This window comes from Zalophus californianus, chromosome 1 (genome assembly GCF_009762305.2).
Source record: "Zalophus californianus isolate mZalCal1 chromosome 1, mZalCal1.pri.v2, whole genome shotgun sequence".
Taxonomy (NCBI): Eukaryota; Metazoa; Chordata; class Mammalia; order Carnivora; family Otariidae; genus Zalophus; species Zalophus californianus.
The window spans coordinates 130379704-130392106 of NC_045595.1; the positions used below are offsets into that span (position 1 = coordinate 130379704).

The 12403-nt window shown below is 34.4% G+C and overlaps 1 protein-coding gene across 2 annotated transcripts in view; it reads left to right on the top strand.

Moving 5' to 3' along the window:
• Nucleotides 1-12403, top strand: part of PIK3CA (phosphatidylinositol-4,5-bisphosphate 3-kinase catalytic subunit alpha) — an 81794-nt gene that overhangs the window by 48993 nt on the left and 20398 nt on the right. For both annotated transcript variants that reach the window (XM_027587802.2, XM_027587803.2), the window contains exons 5-9: nt 550-795; nt 1723-1808; nt 8271-8376; nt 8885-9037; nt 9129-9263. In XM_027587802.2, the coding sequence (XP_027443603.1) occupies nt 550-795; nt 1723-1808; nt 8271-8376; nt 8885-9037; nt 9129-9263 (726 nt within the window). The remainder of the gene's footprint in view (nt 1-549; nt 796-1722; nt 1809-8270; nt 8377-8884; nt 9038-9128; nt 9264-12403) is intronic.

Below are 12403 nucleotides of genomic sequence, written 5' to 3' on the forward strand. Positions count from 1 at the left end.
GGGACAAGTATCTGTATTTTTAGGACATACTTATATTTTAGTGAATAGCTTCATAAGTTAATTTTTAATACTCTATTTGGGGCACTTGGGTGGTTAAGCGTCTGCCTTCGGCCCAGGTCATCATCTCAGGGTCCTGGGATCAAGCCCTGCGTAGGGCTCCTTGCTCAGTGGGCACCCTGCTTCTCCCTCTCCTTCTGCTTGTGCTCTCTCTCTCTCCTGCTCTCTCTCAAATAAGTAAATTTTTTAAAGTTTAAAAAAATATATACTATATTTGCGAGATTCATGATGAATTGAATTTGAGAGAACAGATGCTTTTTTTCCTTTAGGTTTTATATATTTAATATTTGGAGCCTGACTGTAGATATATGGATAAGCTGATTAACATTGTTCAGATATAAACAGTGTTTTCATAATGAGTATCCTCTGGTCATTGTTTTTAATTCCTTTGTTACTTTTTTTTTTTTTTTTTTTTGCTTACATGTTTGTTGCTTTTAAAATGAAACACCTTATAAGAAATGGCTTTTTCCCTCCCCTCTTAATCTTTTACAGTACATAAGAAGCTGTATAATGCTTGGGAGGATGCCCAATTTGATGCTGATGGCTAAAGAAAGCCTTTACTCCCAACTGCCAATGGACTGTTTCACAATGCCTTCATATTCCAGACGCATCTCCACAGCTACACCATATATGAATGGAGAAACATCTACAAAATCCCTTTGGGTTATAAATAGTGCACTCAGAATAAAAATCCTTTGTGCGACCTATGTGAATGTAAATATTCGAGACATTGACAAGGTAAAGTCAAGTGTTGATGCTTATTTATATAAATTATTTTACATTAACTTTTTTATTGAACTGGTATAATAATCTGTTGACCTGCACTGTTTTCAGATAGCTAGAAAACCACTCCTCTCCCTCAGATGTTGCACAGCTTACAGTCCTTTGTCTGTAATGCTGATATCCATAATTCTAATATTCTCATAATTCTAATTTCCGTATATCTAAGTTCTTAAAACCATGAGTTTTACAGAATTCATGTGGCAGCCAAACCTCACCTAACCTGAAGCAGGAATTTTTATAGTCTCTGTATATCCCATTTAGTGTAAATATGCATGTGTTTTGTTCAGAAATGTTAATGTCTTTATGGGGTGCTGTTCCAGCTGCTAAGAATATGAAGTAATATTTAGTATATGTACAAATTTATCTTTCTAAAATATGAAAAACTCTGAATTACATACCCTGGCCTAAAGGAATTGTGAGTCTATATTGATTTTTTTATAGTGTGATGTCCCCCTAAAGGCAGCAACACATTTTGTTTGGTGAAGAATCTGCATCAGAGGGCACCTGGGTGGCTCAGTTGGTTAAGCGACTGCCTTTGGCTCAGGTCATGATCCTGGAGTCCCGGAATCAAGTCCCACATCGGGCTCCCTGCTCAGCAGGGAGTCTGCTTCTCCCTCTGACCCTCTTCCCTCTTGTGCTCTCTCTCATCCTCTCTCCCTAAAATAAATAAATAAAATCTTTAAAAAAAAAAAAAGAATCTGCATCAGTATTAACTTATTATATATGTGAAGAACAGAAAAGCTACATCTGAACGGAAACTTCTGATGGATTCTGTCATTCATATCAGTTACATTATTTTAATATTGTTTAGTATTGGTTCTGTAGTGTGTGTGTGTATTTGTTATGTATTTATATACACAAACTTTTTTTTTCTTTTTTAAGATCTATGTTCGAACAGGTATCTACCATGGAGGAGAACCCTTATGCGATAATGTGAACACTCAAAGAGTACCTTGTTCCAATCCCAGGTAAGGAAGTGTATGGATATATTTCCAAAAGCCATGTTAGTATTTAGCAATGTAATCAATAAAAGTATTAAATTTTTTTTGCATTGTTAGTTTTATACAAGTAATTTAAATTACCATTTCCATATAGACCATAAGGACTTTCAGTCAAATGAGTATCTATCACAAGATCATTTTGTTAATTCCTTGTAAAATTTTATCCGAAGGTTTTTCTGATTCCCTCTTTCCATTATATCAAGTAGAGAACAGAATATAGTTGCATTTTGTGCTGATGATTCCCCACATTAGAGCCATTAACATAGTATTTTATTCTTATCTCCATTTACATTTACATTAAGAAATGAGAGTTGGCAAACAACTTCAGAGCCAGACTATGAGGCACTCCCATCACTCACAAGAGTAGATCTTTATGACATTCAAATAAAGAGTCTTGGGGAACAAATCAGTTTCTGAGAGGGAGTTTGGGGGAACATTTTAAATGATTACTGGCTAGAAATACAATGAAGAAGTAAAAGGTAATATGATCCAACAGTTTGCCATCCTGCTATTTCTTTGGCTCTTTATAGAATCATTTGGGAATGAAGAGTCTACCCTGAACATAATAGAAATATTTTAAGAGCACTCGAATTGTTACTAAAAATTAAAGATGGATTTTGTAGACTAGCAATAGAGACAACTAGTAAAACGTCCAGAGGTAAATTTTATAATGAATTTAGACTGAGTTCTGGGAAAGTCAAGAAAAAGTCCTGGTCTTGTAATTAAGTTGCTAGATATGGCCACCATTCTAGAGCCTAGGTGAAGTTCAAAGAGGTGATAGCCTTCTCTACCAGGAGTAAAATAGTAAATAGTAAAATAGTTCCTTACCCTATCTGAACTATTGTCAATCAGAAAGTACATTATTTAAATTAGAAGTTACACTGTGAAACAACTACAGGATCTTTTTAAATTTTTGTTGTAACAGGAAAAGTTTATTTCCCACCCATACTGCATGTCTCTCACAGATTGGGTGGGGTGCTTGTGTAAGAAACAGAAAAACAATATTTGAGGAATACTGGACAAAAATTTGCCAAATTTGTTGAAAACTATAAACATTTTAAGGAGTTCAACAAGCCCCAACCAAAGACCCCAAAATAATATTGGGTAGATATATTTTTTCAAGTTGTTTCAAGTACCAAAAAAGTAGACTAGTTTTATAAAAGCAAAATGTAAATTTGTTTAATAATATAAGATTAAAAGCTCAAAATTTTAGTAAATTAGCTATTTAGAGAAGACTTAAATTTGATTATCTTTTCTTCAAGAATTCTCTAGTTTAGAACGACAGGCCAGTATCTCTGATGAACATGACAATCCTCAACAAAATATTAGCAAACCAAATCCAACAATACATTAAAAAAATCATTCACCACAATCAAGTGGGATTTATTCCTGGGATGCAAGGGTGGCAGTAGTTGCAAATCAGTCAACATGATATTCTACATCAATAAGGGAAAGAATAAAACCATATGATCATTTCAGTAGGTGCAGAAAAATCATTTGACAAAGTACAACATCCATTCATGATAAAAACTCTCAACATAATAAAGGCCATCTATGAAAAACCCACAGCTAACATCATATTCAATGGTGAAAAATTGGGTCTTTCCCCTTAAGATCAGGAACAGGACAAGGACGTCCACTCTCACCACTTTTATTCAACATAGTACTGGAAGTCCTAGCCATAGCAATCAGACATGAAAAAGGAATAAAAGGCATCCAGATTGGTAAGGAAGAAGTAAAACTTCCACTATTGGCAAATGACATGATATTCTATTAGAAAATCCTAAAGACTCTCTGAAACAAATAATACATTATATGTTAAAAAAAAGAAGAAGAAGATAGTAGGAAGGGAAAAATGAAGGGGGGGAATTGGAGGGGGAGACGAACCATGAGAGACTATGGACTCTGCGAAACAAACTGAGGGTTCTAGAGGGGAGAGGGGTGAGGGGGTGGGTTAGCCTGGTGATGGGTATTAAAGAGGGCATGTATTGAATGGAGCCCTGAGTGTTATATGCAAACAATGAATCATGGAACACTACATCAAAAACTAATGATGTAATGTATGGTGATTAACATAACATAATGAAATAAAAAAAAAAAATCCTAAAGACTCAATGTTGAAAAAGAAAAACAAAGCTGGAGGCATCACAATTCCAGACCTCAAGCTGTAACATCAAGACAGTATGGTACTGGCACAAAAACAGACACATAGATCAATGGAACAGAATAGAGAACCTAGAAATGGACCCTCAACTCTATGGTCATCTAATCTTCGACAAAACAAGAAAGAATAGACAGTCTCTTCAATAAACAGTGTTGGGAAAATTGGACAGCCACATGCAGAAGAATGAAACTGGACCACTTTTTTTACACCATACACAAAAATAAACTCAAAATGGATGAAGGACCTAAATGTGAGACAGGAATCCATCAAAATCCTAGAAGAGAACACAGGCAGCAACTTCTTGCTAGACATGTTTTCAAAGGCAAGGGAAACAGAAACAAAAATGAACTATTGGGACTACATCAAAATAAAAAACTTCTGTACGGAAAAGGAAACAACAAAACTAAAAGACAGCCTACTGAATAACAACATACCCAATAAAGGGTTAGTATCCAAAATAGATGAAGAACTTAAAAAACTCTACACCCAAAAACCAAATAAACCAATTAAAACATGGGCAGAAGACATGAACAGACATATCCAAAGAAGTCAGACATCCAGATGGCCAATAGACACATGAAAAGATGCTCAACATCACTCATCATCAGGGAAATGCAAATCAAAACTACAAGGAGATACTACCTCACACCTGTCAGAGTGACTAAAATAAAAAACACAAGAAACAACAGTGTTGGTGAGTTTGTGGAGAAAAAGGAACCCTCATGCACTGTTGCTAGTAATGTGAACTGGTGCAGTCACTATGGAAAACAGTAAGGAGGTTCCTCAAAAAAAATTAAAAAAGGACTACCCTATGATCCAGTAATCCTGCTACTGGGTATTTACCCAAAGAATACAGAACACTAATTTGAAAAGCTACATGCACTTCTATAGTTTATAGCAGCATTATTTACAATAGCCAAATTATGGAAGCAGCCCAAGTGTCCATTGATAGATGGATGGCTAAAGAGCTATGTACACACACACACACATGCACACAATAGAATATTATTCTGCCATAGAAAAATCTTGCCATTTGCAGCAACATGGATGAAGCTAGAGAGTTATAATGCTAAGCAAAATGAGTCAGAGAAAGACAAATACCATACCATATGATTTCAGTCATGTGGAATTTAAGAAATAAAACAAATGAACAAAGGGGAAAGTAAACAAACCAAGAAACTCTTAACTATAGAGAACAAACAGAGGGTCATCAGAGGGGAGGTTATGGGGGCGATGGGAAAAATAGGTGATGGGGATTACAAGTACACTTATGATGAGTAAGTACTGTATAGAATTGTTGAATCACTATATTGTACACCTGAAACTAATATAACTATGTTTAACTATATTGGAATTAAAATTAAAATACTTAATAAAACTAGGTAAAGGGTAAAATCCCTATGGTAATAGTATGAGGATTTAAGTAGATTTTTTAACTCTTCTGTATTCACAAAATTAAAATCAAGGATAAAAGAATATGAAGTTATTAGAAAGGTAGAAAAGTTGATTTAAAAAAAATTCTTACTGAGATTAAGTGATTATTCCAAATCCGTACTTCCCATATACTAGGTAAAGTAGCCACTTAATGATTTCTTCATAGATGTTACCAGTCCTCTCCAAAATCAGAATAAATTTGGAATATATATATCAAACCGTTGCCTAAAAATAAAGAATTTAATTGATGTGTGCACGCATGTGTCTGTATGGACTTTAGAGGAAGAGAGAAACATGTTTTGGTCAATTAGCATAGTATTGAACAACTACATTTATAGGACATAGCTCTCTTAGAAAGTGTATAGAATATTTCTCATTTATTATAAGCAATTCTAAAGTTTTAGAAGTAATAAAAACTCTTGGGTACATGTGAGTACGTGTATCTTTAGTTTTTCTAAATTATTGTAGCCTTATCAGATCCCACAGTATTTCTTCTACTTGGATTTATTGTTTCTTTCCCCTTTAGAATTTCTTATTACTAAGTTCTCCCACTTAAATGTAAGCATTCTCTGCATCAAAGGACCATATTTTTTTTTTATCTCTGTCCATAAGTAGAACTTATTTTACTGATAAAGTTCATACCTTAGTTTGGCTAATTAAAAATAGAATTTTATGCCATTTTATTGTTAGGTCTTATTTATAATAAAAAATAGAATTATGAAAAAACCTTTTGAAGAGATTTTCTAGATTAACATCTTAGCACTTGAACTTTTGCTGTGGACCAGTTACTATTCTAATCACTTTACTTATGTTATCTGACCAAGCCAGCCAGGCACCCCTTTACTTGTGTTATCTCATTTAATCTTCACAACAACCTTAGGGAGTAAGTGCTATTATTAGTCTTATTTCACAGATGAGAAAACAGACAAAAGCAAGGGTCACACATTTTTTTATTTAAATTCAACATATAGTACATCATTAGTTTTTTTTTTTTTTGATGTAATATTCAGTGATTCATTAGTTGCAGATAACACCCAGTGCTCATCACATCACAAAGGGTCACACATTTAATAAAATAGTAGGAACAGGAATCTACTCTAGGTAGTCTGACTTCTGACTTTATACTGGTAACTGTTGCTGTGCTGTTTCAAAACAAGACAAAACAATGTGTTGTGGGGCACCTGGATGGCTCAGTCAGTTAAGCAACTGCCTTCAGCTCAGGTCATGATCTCAGGTCCTGGGATCGAGCCCAGCCCCACCTTGGGCTCCCTGCTCAGCGGGGAGCCTGCTTCTCCCTCTCACTCTGCCCCTTCTCCTGCTTGTACTTTCTCTCAAATGAATAAATAAAACCTTTTAAAAAAAAAGCAACAATGTATTGTTAATTGGCTCTTTACAAATATGTCCACCAAATATAGACATAATTTCACATATAATATCCAGTAAATTGAAAGGAATTTACCATAAATATTTGTCATCACTTTCTAAAGCAACTTTTTATTCTTTCCTTATTATGAATGTTAACTGTTACCTCTTGTGAAGTAGTTATTCTCAACTTCAAATACTTTACGCTTACATATCCTTCATTTTAGTTACATACTTAACGGGTTCTTCTGAATAAAACTATACCATATGTAAAAGTGAATATAATTGTAATAATAATAGGAAATCTCACTCTTCTTGTTTAGTTTCCCTCTTTCCTGTGCCTTTTCTGTAAGCTAGTTTGTTTTTAATTATTTTTTTTTACTGAAGTATAGCACAAATGCATTAAAAGTATATAAATCGTAAGACTGTTGAATCACAGACCTGTACCTCTGAAACAAATAATACGTTATATGTTAAGAAAAAAAAAAGAAGAAGAAGAAGATAGCAGGAAGGGAAGAATGAAGGGGGAGAAATCGGAGGGGGAGACGAACCATGAGAGACTATGGACTCTGAGAAACAAACTGAGGGTTCTAGAGGGGAGGGGGGTGAGGGGATGGGTTAGCCTGGTGATGGGCATTAAAGAGGGCACGTACTGAATGGAGCACTGGGTGTTATACGCAAACAATGATCATGGAACACTACATCAAAAACTAATGATGTATGGTGAATAAAATAATAATAAAAGTATATAAGTTGTATTCATAAAGTTCAGTGAATTATCACAAAGTTAATACCTATATAACCACTCTGCTGGTTAAGAAATAGAACATTTACCAGAAATATGACCTTGCCACTTCCCATTAACCTTCTCACCTCCCCAAAGGCAACAACTTGCTGACATCTAACATTATTTTTCAGTTTGAACTGTTCTTGAATTTTACATAAATGTACTCAAGGAATAGATACTCTTTTATGTCTAGTTTCTTTCACTCATGTTTGTAAGATTTCATCCATATTGTAAGTAATATGTTTATTTCCATTATTGTATAGTATTCCATTATACAAATATACTGCAATATATTCAACTTTTGGACATTTGGTTTGTTAACACTCGGGGGATATTTGCAAATACTCATCACTAGCAATGTGTGAGATTTCCTGTTACTACAACTCCTTACCCTCCCTTGGTATCATCATTGGTATCATCAGCCTCTATAGTTTTAGCCAATCTCTTGTATAGTAATATTTCCATGAGATTTTATTTTGCATTTTTTGGATGACAATAATGACTACATTTTTATGTTTATTGGCCATTTGGATATGATCTTGTGAAGTATGTCTATTTCAGTTGATCTCTGGCCTGTTTTTATTTGATTTTTCGTTTTCTTGTTGATTTGTAGGAGTTGTTTATATACTCTGGATAAAGCCTTTTTTTGGTAAATTCTTTTTTTCTTTAAAATTTTACATAGGTGGAATGAATGGCTAAATTATGATATATACATTCCTGATCTTCCTCGTGCTGCTCGACTTTGCCTTTCCATTTGTTCTGTTAAAGGCCGAAAGGGTGCTAAAGAGGTAAAATATTTCAGAAGGAATAATTATATTTACCTGTAAAAAACTCCTAATTATACTGCTGATTGGAATTTTTATCAAGAAATGGATTTTTTTCTTTATCTAAAAAAATTAGTCAAATATTTTTAAATTTTTAATAAATGTCTCATAGAAGAATACCTCAGGAGAGCTTCCTGAGTTTATTTACGATGAGTATCTCCTGAGTTTGCATTGACACAATTTTTTAAACATGCAGAGTGACTACCCACAGATATCTGTTAGGTGACTACATGCCGATATCTGCCTGACTTGCTTTGGTTCATATTTCCTATTTATAATTAAAGACAAATTCATGTAATTTCAAATGGGAAAACAGAAAGTGCTTGTATTTTCAAAAAAAAATGATGTGGCTTATTATAGATACCATTGTAGCGATAGTTATTGAATTCTTTCTGGGGAAGAAAAGTGTTTTGAAATGCATTTTGTAATTTAATCCACAGAGTAGTGAATATTTTTCTGTTCGTTTTTGAAGGAACACTGTCCATTGGCCTGGGGAAATATAAACTTGTTTGATTACACAGATACTCTAGTATCTGGAAAAATGGCTCTGAATCTTTGGCCAGTACCTCATGGATTAGAAGATTTGCTGAACCCTATTGGTGTTACTGGGTCAAATCCAAATAAAGTAAGCTTTTTATTATCATAAATTAGAATTTTTTCCTTTTTTTATGACAGTTAAGCACAATATATATGATAACTTTTATTCCATCTCTTAGGAAACCCCATGCTTAGAGTTGGAGTTTGACTGGTTCAGCAGTGTGGTAAAGTTCCCAGATATGTCAGTGATTGAAGAGCATGCCAACTGGTCGGTGTCTCGGGAAGCAGGATTTAGCTATTCCCATGCAGGACTGGTAAGGCCGATCACTGAGTTTTCTTAAGTATCAGTCATAATCGCTGGATTTGGGTTTATCCTCTTTGTTTGAAGAAGGGTTCATGTGTTTTAGTTACTATGGGCTCTGGACAGAGTTGCGATATAATCACATTCTCCATATGCTAATATTGTTACTGCAGTTCTGCCTCTTAGTTTATTCAGAGCCCTAGCCTGCCTTCATTTAACAAATATTTATTGAATGCCAACTATGTTTGTATTTATTGTATGAGAGGTACTAGGTAATAAAGTTGTGACCTAAAGAGACCTCCATTGTGTATGCAGTCTAATGTGAAAATAGACATTAAAGTGGTAAAAGAAATATAAGATTATAAATCATGGTAGGTGCTAGGATGGAAAAACCAGTAGTGTGCCAAGAATGATTACAGAGGGTTGGGGTGAAAAGCTGATATATATTGGGTTCAAGAAAGAACTTTTTAATTCTCTGAGATAGTAACCTTAAAGTTGAAACGAAAGTATGAGTATGTTGTTAGTTGACCTTGGAAGTAGAGGAGAGCTTTGTTACCACCATACTCCAAATCCCCTGGAAAAGATTACATATAAAATGGGAGTTTAAATATGGATCAAGTTGTCTGATCTTGGCCATTACTTTGGAACCACAGTATAACTGGGTTCAAGGACCATTAACTCTCTTATTTCTCAAGGGCAATGGCGTCAGTGCTAAGAGAAGAAGGTATTTTTGTTCTTTGTTGTCTCTTTCCCTAGTTTCCAATTTATCGCTCTTTCTTTGGCCTCGTGATACATTATACTTAGACCAACCAATGAGTATGGGGCCAGGAGGTCTGAAATATGCCTCCCTGGGGCAGCTGGAATCCTGCACTGAGGAACTTTATTAGTTTATAGCTGTGTTCTCAGTAAGGAGTTTACAAATCCCTTTTGTAAACTGATTAGTAATAATCATAACCTTCCTGCCAGTATACTTTCAGAGATATGTAGCAGGTGTTTGGATAAGTATGAACTAATTTAAAATCATTAAGACTCATTTATCTCCTGTTTTTATTCATACATTCACTTTACCATCAGAGTCTGTCTCAGTTAGCTTTGAGTTTCTTTTTTGAGCAGTTCTAACTCTTTGTAAGGATTGATATTTTATGACTTTTTTTTCTTAGAATTTTTTCTTTAAAGAAAAAAAATATTTATTTTTATAAACTTTTATAAATCTAAGATACAATATAAAAGGTCCTGGGAGGTAGAGGGTACAAAATTACGCCACTTGAGAATCATTACTCCAGACTCTAATGATGGTAGTAAAATTGATCGTATAGGGAAAACATCAAATAATATCTTAGATGAATTTTCTCGAACTCAAGATATGATGAGTGAACAATGTATTTCCAAGGACAAAAAGGAATATGGTATTCACATGCAGTTAGTCATTCAGCAGGAATAACTTCATCACACATTTTTTGATGAGAACTTGGACCACACCTCATCTTTCTTTCCAGTTTTAATGCTGCTGTACACCAAAATTTACTTGATATACTTTTTAAGTGGATAAATATCACACGCAGGTGTGTATGAAAAGATGAGTAGAAGGAAAACGGTGATGTAGAAATATAAAATTGCTTGGATTACTATAAAAGTTCTCAAAAGTATTACATTTTGACAGTTCAAGTACAAGAAGAAAAACCAGGAGTAATGATAAGCTAGAACTTACTAGATATGCATTTGAAGTCAGGAATCAGTATCTATAAGATGTGTATGTTCCAGGCTCATGCATGACAGTTGATGAGCAAGCAATTAATGGCATTGAAAGGATGTTGCCCATTTTGGATTATGAATTTGGTTCTGCTGCGTTTAAATTCTTAATAAGATATCTAATAAAGTTGTTTTTCACATTTATTTTGTGTTAAAAATGAAAACAACTAAAAATAAGCCAATAATATTAAGAGTCACTTGGACCAAGATGATAAATGATAATGACTACTTTTCCTGGTGAATCAAGGGTTAAGTATTTGTTATCTCTCACCTGGAGTATTACAATAGCCTCCTAAATGGTCTTCCTCAGTCTGCAAAGCAGCTAGAATAATCTTTGTAAAACATAAATCATCCCTTAAATAGCTTTTGCTAAAAATAAAATCCAAACCTTTTACCCTGATTTGCAAATTTTACGTGCTCTGACCTCTCATCACCGCTCCCCTCATCCACTGGGCTTCAGGCTCACAGGTCTTCTTCCTGTTCCTCCCTCACTCCAAACTCATTCTCTCATTGGGTCACTTTCACTGTTTCCTCCATCTGCAGTGGTCTTTTCCCTGTTGTTAGTGTGGGTGGTTCTGTCTTGTCATTTGGATCACTAATAAAATATTCCCTTCTTGGGGCACCTGGGTGGCTCTGGTTAAGCATCTGCCTTCGGCTCAGGTCATGATCCCAGGGTCCTGGGATCGAGTCCCGCATCGGGCTCCCTGCTCCTTGGGAGCCTGCTTCTCCCTCTGCTTCTCTCTCTCTCTCTCTCCCTCTGTCTCTCATGAATAAATAAATAAAATCTTTTTTAAAAATAAATAAATAAATATTCCCTTCTCAGAGGCCATTTCCAAACACCCAGTGTAAAGTATAGCCACTCAGTCATTCTCCATTACATCACCCGAAGTATTTGTATCAACTTGCCAATTTTTTTTATTTGTTCGTTTAATTTTTCACTATAATGGGGACCCTGTTAGTGCAGGTTCTTCTGTTCCCAGCAGTAGGAACAAAACAAGGCACACGCTACATGTTTTAATAAATATTTGTTGATGGACATGTGCCAATATTTCTTTATATTATTGGATAAATTAATATTTAAATGTTAATAAAATGTTTAAAAATGTTAATAAAAACCAAGTGGCATGGATGCCTGCTTTCATTTTTAGCCATTGGGAATATGTGTAACCTTCCAAGGGATGTATACTTGTTTTCATGATATATTAATATACATTGATAATTACTCATTATGCAGTTAATATATCTGTATTTAAAGGGAATAAATATGTTACTTAGAATCTTGGAATTATACCAAAGGATATGGTATTTTCATTTTAGTTTCCAAACATTTAATGTCCAGTGTTTTAATGGGGGTATTTCTTTTCCTTTTTTCTCTTACTTACTTTTACTTTTTAAATTTGAAAG